The 7,965-nt window shown below is 36.5% G+C and overlaps 1 protein-coding gene across 2 annotated transcripts in view; it reads left to right on the top strand.

The window, feature by feature from the left end:
* The first annotated feature begins 2,009 nt into the window (after positions 1-2,009).
* The window catches only part of LOC148944983 (Fanconi anemia group A protein homolog), a 58,329-nt gene continuing 52,373 nt past the window's right edge, over positions 2,010-7,965 (top strand). For both annotated transcript variants that reach the window (XM_089099130.1, XM_089099129.1), the window contains exon 1: positions 2,010-2,151. In XM_089099130.1, coding sequence (XP_088955256.1) covers positions 2,039-2,151 — 113 coding nt within the window. In that variant the 5' untranslated portion in view covers positions 2,010-2,038. The remainder of the gene's footprint in view (positions 2,152-7,965) is intronic.

The raw sequence follows: 7,965 nt of genomic DNA, 5'->3' as shown, positions 1-7,965 counted from the left end.
AACCACTATATATAATTAAATAGCCTTTTAGCCACATGTATATTTCATGCGAAGAAGAAACAAAATGATTTCTAGAGCAAGGGCCTAAAACTATTTGCCAGAGGGCCGCATTAACTTTCAAAAAGTAGTTTGAGGGCCAACTTCACGCCAAAGGTTTAAATAAGAAAAACATCAAAACATCAATTTTGTTAAATCATATATTTTATGTTATTATACTCATAAAATTAATATTATTTAACATTATATTTGAGATTATTTAATAATGCATCGATGCATTGCACATGATTACCTATATTAAGGGAATTGGTTAAACTACTTCCTGGATGCCAAAATAGTAGATTTTTCTGGTTCTGAACTTGATGTCCCTAACATTAAAAGTGACTTAGATATTCATCAGACGAGATAGTTCTCGAATTGTGCTTCTTGCATTTACCTTTAAAATGTCTGTTTGCACAAGCATGTTGTTCCAAAGATTGATAAGAACCGTGACGCAAAAGTTTTGACATTAGCAAAGTCTTCTTTGGGCAAAAACTAGTGAAAAATCAAAAGTCCTTCTTTGAACTTGTCCTTTAGGACGGCATTTGCTTGCAAGTCAATAATCACCACCTGCAGTTCATCTCAGCAACTGGCCACTGCTTCAAATGGTTTTTGAAATAGCCTCACTTCTTTTGCCTTTGAATCCTAGCTAGAAAACTGCTCTTTAAACACTGTCTGGAGGTTTTTTGTGATATTGAGTGCGAATAGTGTGGGGAACTTATTTATTTGCGTTAGTCATGAAGACCTTGCACTGCTGAAAGTACGTCAAGTAGTTGGCCTGTATGTACTTGTTCCAAAAAAAAGACAGGCTAAGATCTGAAAGCCTTTAGGTCAGTGTACAGATCAGAAACTAGAATATTATTTCTTGTAGCTTAAGGTTCAGATCCATATCAACTCTTAATCAGATGCTAACGTCCATGAGTTGTCTTTCTTTTCTAGAAAGTTATGTGTTTCTTCCTTAATTCATATTTTCTGCTTATAATTGTCTTACAACTTACACATTTTATTGCTGTATATTATGGTAAATCTTACGGTTCTGTATTTGTGCCTTTCAACCTGTCTCTAAACTGATAATTGTTGAGCCTATGTGGCCCTATTAAATTTACTATCTTCACCAGCGTATATATATAACACAAAGCCTGCTGGTGATTAAAACTTTGGAGGAACATTGTAAAAACAAAACGAAAAGAAAAAATGATCAAAAATTATTTAAGGCCAACGAAAATACTTAAAAAAAAAAAGCGAAATTTTTTTTAAGACACCCTCCTTTATTCTTCAGCAGGAGCAAATTTTTTTTTCAAGGAATATGCAAAAAAATTTAGAAAGACAAATAAAATAGAAACAACGCCGAGCGTCAACTTGAAAAACAAACCAACAAGAAATCCAATAAAGCCAAAATCAGCATAAGATCCAAAAATGCTGACAGATCCCGTTGGATATTAGTGAGTATTTTTTTTCTTTATTTTTATTATGGCTTACCGTTGTGGTTTAAGAAATAACCTTAGAAATATTGCTTGCATAATGTGTTTCTAACACACATTTGCTTCACTTGTCCAACCTTTCTATATGTCACTCATATTCTTTCTTCGATTAGTAGTCAATTAACTGAAGTTAGTCCAGTCCCAGTTATAATCAGAAAATGTTTTTTTCCAGTGTATTGGATTTATCCTCTCCAGTAGCTGTGGCATTCATGCTGTACGGGGAAGCCAACTCTTCCACTAGATAACACTATATCAAAACATTGATTTTAATTAGTCTAGGAAAGCAAATAATGCAGTCTTTTTCTGGTGATTAAAAGGTCTACAGGGGCAGAATAAGATAGCCCCGTGGGCCTTTGGAGACCTCTTTTCTAGAGAACTGAAAGTGGATCGGGCGATCCTTTGATTTTCGCCTAGTTGCTTTTATTCTTTTTCGGAATTTTGACGCTACACTAAGTTCAAATTCAAAAAGTAAAAACGTGTTTCCGTTGAATTTGCAATAGGCTAAACTACCTCAATGTAAAATGCCGTCAGAAAATTCTGAAATATCATTCAGTCTTGCAGTGGCTTCTAGAAGTAGTTTGGGAGGAGATACATATATCTCTGAAAGACTTGATCTCTTACGAGAAATAATAATGTTGGTATAGCCTGTTATAACTGGTCTATCCTAATTTCATAACTTAGCTCAGCCTACGTTGTATTTTTACTATTTAACTGTTTGGGAAAGGTGGATCTAAGAGTAAGAGGGGGTAAAATTCTACTGTAGCTACTTATGGCTATCTTTTAATGGGGTTAGGTTAGGAAAATGAAACTTTCTGGGATAGGTCTCCAGGCTAAAATATGTCCCAGGAAGGTATTTTGAAGTAACCTACCTTAGTAAAATTCTACTTTAGCTACTTTTGGCTATTTTGGAAAGGGGTTAGGTTAGGAAAATGAAACTTGCAGGGATGGGTCTACAGGCTAAAGTATGGTTAAATTTGCAGGTGGCACAATAATTTAGCTACGATGAAAGTGAAAACTTCATTTCATCCCTTTTTTATGCTCTTTCATAATACAGCACTTGGTTCTATTGAAAATTGCATCTTGAGCCCTTACAGGGGCTCCAAAGGCATTTTATATGAATTATGAAAGAGCATAAAAAAGCATCAAATGATGTGTTCACTTTCATCCTAACTAAATTATATGACCCACAGCAAATTTGCCTTGAACTTTACACCCCCACCCCCCTAATGTGCAAATATATACCCTGAACTGTCACAACAAAGTTAAAAATCACAAAATTCTGCTCTATTTTTGTTGATGGCATTTGAAAAACTTGAAACAGTAGGAAAATGGTTTGAACTGAATTACCTAATAAATGAGGTTTGAATTGTTATAAATAAGTATTTTTGGAATATATTACTCTTGAAAAACTTATTTATAAACTAATGATATGTTTTTAACCACTTTTCAATGACTTAACTAGTGTTGATAACTTCTTTGTGTGGTTACAAAATGAAATGCCTTTGGGGCACCTTTAGGGGCTCAAAATGCAATTTGTAACATAAGCAACTATTGTATTATGAAACAGCATAAAAAAGACATCAAATGACATTTCCACTTTCATCCCAGCTAAATTATTGTGCCACCTGCAAATTTACCCGTACTTTAGCCTGTAGACCCATCCCTGAAAGTTTCATTTTCCTAACCTAACCTTTTTCCAAGATAGCCAAAAGTAGCTAAAGTAGAATTTTACTGTAAGTGTTGTGCCTGTCCTCTTTTCAACTGAACAATATATTTACTAATTAATAGGCTAGTAGGTTTACTATTCAATTTCTCACTCAGAACTGTTTCCAGTAAGTTTGCACTTTACAGCAACATAATTTGGCAGTAAATTTTTGGCAGTTCATATTACTGACTTATGAATAAAGTAAACATTCTGCTTAATGCCTTTTTTCATGCTCTTTCCAAATATAATAATCATTTTTGTTGCAAATGTATTTCACCCCACCTCTTTATATATATCAATTCAGGGTATATATTTGCAAATTAGGGCAGGGTGGGAGTATAGTTTATTTCTGATGCAAATCAGAGGTAAGCTTAAACTTTACCCCCACCTATAATGTGCAAATATATACCCTGAATTGGTATATAATGGAGTGGGGGTAAAATTCATTTGCAACAAAAATGATTATTATATTTGTAAAGAGGATAAAAAATGGCATCAAGTGGTATATTCACTTTATTTTTAAGTCAATAATATGAACTGCAAAAATTTGTCTATTTAGCTAGGATGAAAGTGATTTAGCAGAATTCTTGTTTAGCTTCTTCTTGCTTTTTTGGAAATGGGCTAGCTTAGGAAAATGAAACTTTCAGTAATGGATCCAGAGCCAAAAACATAGGCTACTCTAGGAAGGTATTGCCAATCTACTATCTTAACCTTCTTCTGATCTCTAAGTTTTAGAAATTTGCCTAAATGACAGGTTTTCACTAAACAACATTAAACATTAATTTTCAATTTCTTATTCTCTGGTTTTAGTTTTGAAAATACAATTCCTGTTAGGGTGAACTTGGGTAAGTCCGACACCGGGGTAACTCCGTCACCCCTGTCTTATCTGATACAGTGAAGACAGAAATCTGTGGTTCTGTATTTCATTTTCTTCCTTTGGCTTAGTACTTGACAACAGTGTTCAGTATTGCCGCCATTTTTAACCTCTCTTGTGGTGACGAAATTTTGAAATTTCGAGGAGGGCATCTTTGCTGACCACGAGGTGGGTACTAATTTTTAACTGATAGTGCTGAAAACTAAAGAGAGAATGGAATGATTGTAAATAGCCGATGAGTTAATAGGATAGTTGGAGAATTTACTGTAATTTATTAGTATTTTATCCTCAAGCCAGTCAGGAGATACAAGGGGTGTCGGACTTACCCCGGAAAACCCCCCGTTCGGGGTAACTCCAGCATGTCAGACTTGCCCTGTACAGGGTAAATTCCGACACGGGGGGCCGAACTTTCCACGTTTATATGATTGGCTAGTCTTTTGCAGTTCTAGCCTAGATCTCAGTGAATTGTATTTGTCAACTATTCTTTGATCCCAAGATCTTGACAAAAAAGAGTGACCTCAACTGAAAAATGGAACTGGAAAAGAAAGATTATGCCAAAAATATACTTAAAGTTATGAGAAAACCTTGAATAAATTCCTTTTTTGATTTTAATTTGATCGAAGATACTTTTTTCAGATTTGACTGTCTAAATTTTTTGCTTAAGATTTTGCTTTCATATTTTTCCATTTTTATGTAATTTTCTTGCATCTTCCAGTTGTTTATTATGTTTTTTTCCAATAATATAGGTTTACAGACATGAAAATGATATATATGAATCTTTTTTAGTTTAGTTTATTCACTGTCTTGACCCAAGTCGATAGTGTGATGGAGTATTATCAACTGCTTTTTCCAAACCATCTGCTTTTTCAGCCATATCTAATATAAATTCGAAGGTCTAGAGGGGGGAGGGCAGCTGCCCCCCTCGCTAAACCCATGCAAATCAATACTATTATTAACAGCTAAATCTGTCTAAGCTGAAAGTAATTAGACATTGAAGAATCGCATTGTGCCAAGTTAATATTAAACCTAGTATTGTCGGATTGCTTTCCAATGAAACACTAGATAACATCGGATTTTTGGTTCTAACAGAAAAGCAAATGCATGGTAGACACGTTTTGGGGAATATATTTGAGTGTGAAGAGGGTTGGGGTCAAAAACACCAAAATACTGCCTGTGATGAATATGATTTTTTTCTAAACTTTGTCAATCAGTAACAATATAGCTGAATCCACGAGTACCCATAGAGAATAAACACAATTTCTGATGTTTTTCTCAGGTTGCAAACGCCAACAATTTTCTCATGAGAGAAAATTTGTTGCTCCCCATCTTCAATAGATTTCCCCTCCCCAACGAGGCCATAAGTGGAAAATAAAAATTGGTTTTTTTAATGTGGTTAATAACAAAAAAAAGGTAAATTGTCTAACTGAGGCTATAAATTTTTTTTCTGTAGTTTTTGGATAATAAAAAAAATTGATGAGGATATCTGATAAACTTGTACAGATATTTTTAAAAAAAAAACGTTAAGTCTGGACAGCTTTTCCTTCTTCCAATTTTCCAGAAAACGGAGTCTGGACGCGCTATAAGCTTGAATTTGTCAATATGGCTTTTCGTTTCTTATACAATAGCTACGCTTTACTATTGTTACTATAAACCTGCATTTTTTCCAGATGCCACGCAAGTACAACCAAAAAACCAACAAGGGGGCAGGAGGACGATATACTGCTGAACAGCTTAAACAAGCCAAAGATGAAGTTCTATCATGTCGAATGTCTTTAAAAAAAGCTGCGAAATTTTACAACATACTGAGGACAACACTAATGGATCAGACGAAGAAGCAAATGACTTTCCGTGAATCGCCCGCTGTTACTCTCGGGAGAGCTCTGGACCTACCTCCTGATGTTGAGAAGAGTATGGCAAATTCGCTGAAGGTCATGGAAAAGTGGGGCATGGGGCTTACCAAACAACAGTTCCCAGACGAAGTGCAAAAACATGTCAGCATGAACAAAATCAGTACTCGTTTCACGAACAACCGGCCAGGTGAGGACTGGTGGTTTGGGTTTAAGAAAAGAAACAACATCTCGCTTAAGAAACCTCCATCCAGATGCATGTTATTCAGCTACTAAGAAAGGATAGATGACTGCGGACCTTTTCTATAACTGGTTTAGAGATGTTTTCCTGCCTCAGGTGAAAGAAAAAGCACTTCTTATTCTTGATGGCCATGGCTCCCATTTATCCTTGGCTCTTGCGAAGCTCGCTTCAGAGAAGAACGTTACCATCCTCAAGTTGCCAGCCCATGCATCCCATGTTTTGCAGCCCCTTGACAGGGTTATTTTCCAAGGGCTGAAATCATCCTATGAGAAGAAGCTCGTGAACTGGCAACGAGCACACCCAGGTGACAGCTTGTCACGACCAGGCCTCGTGAAAATTTTATGTCAGATCTGGGAGACTTACTTTACCCCTTCACTGATTCAAAAATCATTTAAAGCGACAGGAATTTACGATTCCGCTATTCCAGCGCGTATGAACCGCGACATGGTCGATAACGCGAAGTTTGATCCAGCCAAGTTTAAACGATATGTTGAGAGTAAGAAATTGGAGACTCAGAATTTAACAAGAGTGACTACCAGGGTGAACACTGCAACTGAACAGATTACCATTTCGGTGTTGGTTAGTCCGAAGAAGAATCATACGCATGACAAATCCTTAGAAAAACTTCTCTTGGACTCAGTACGTCGCCCTTCTCTTGATGCCTCAGCATCTGGGACATCCGGTAGGCAGAGAGTTGCCCGGGAAGCTGAAGTAATCACATCTGCAGAGGCTTTGAGAGTGCTTGAACAAAGAGAGAAAGAGAAAAAAGAAAAGCTAGGGAACAAAAAATGGAAAGTAAAAAAGAACACGCTCAAGCCAAAACTGAAAAAGAAAAGAAAGATGATCTTTCCAGTGAAGACTCTGACTTGGATGTCTCATCGGGTTCCTCAACTGACGAAATGGATATCTGTGATACTGTTGGCAGTGAGCATGAAGAGGAGGAGGAAAAGAAGCTAAACATACAGCTAAATGAGTACTATGCTGTTGCATACGATACCAAACGAGATCAACAAGGCTGGTATATTGGAAGGGTGCTTGATTTTCCCGATGAAAATCTTGTTCGTATAAAATATCTTCGCTGCCTGAGCCTAGCCGACTATTCATACGATTGGCCAAAAAAAGATGACATTGACGAAGTCGAAGAAAACTACATCTTTGCCGGACCATTGAGGCTCTCTGGAGCTGGTCCCTTCACTCTACCACCATTCCAAATTCGGCACATCATCAGCCTGTACAAGAAGCACACTAGTGCCTTCAAGTGATCAAAATTTTGCTTTCTCGAATATCTCTGATACGAATTGAAACTGCTTTTTTTTTTTTTATCCTATTATTTGAAGTATGTCGTTACCTTTTTAATATTTACAATGAAAAATTTTAAAAAATACCTTTATCATAGACGTCTCCTATGTAAGGGTTAAAACCAGCACTGTCGGAGTCACCCCATGATAAGCAGAAAGCTGATGTTCCGCTGTGGCACATACAAACCATTAACGAGAGTTTTTGGTTTTTATGCTTTTTCCGTACATAGAGGGACCCTCTATCATGTCTTAGTGTGAAATAATTTTTATCTCTACTTACATAAGATTTACCTGGGGGGTGCCGGATTTACCCCCAGACTTGGGGTAAGTTCGGCCTCCCTGAGATGGGTTACTTTGGTGTAGCAAGTCATGGAAACAACAAAACTTGGGGACTTTCTGGATTGTGCGGAATATTATTAGTATGATCAACAGCAACATCAAATAGTTTTTATTGTGGCAGAAACTCCAAAACAATCTTGGGAC

This window comes from Artemia sp. Qi Xiang Cuo, chromosome 13 (assembly GCF_049724085.1).
Source record: "Artemia sp. Qi Xiang Cuo chromosome 13, ASM4972408v1, whole genome shotgun sequence".
In the NCBI taxonomy this organism is placed as follows: Eukaryota; Metazoa; Arthropoda; class Branchiopoda; order Anostraca; family Artemiidae; genus Artemia; species Artemia sp. Qi Xiang Cuo.
This window is presented reverse-complemented; position numbering and strand designations above follow the sequence as displayed.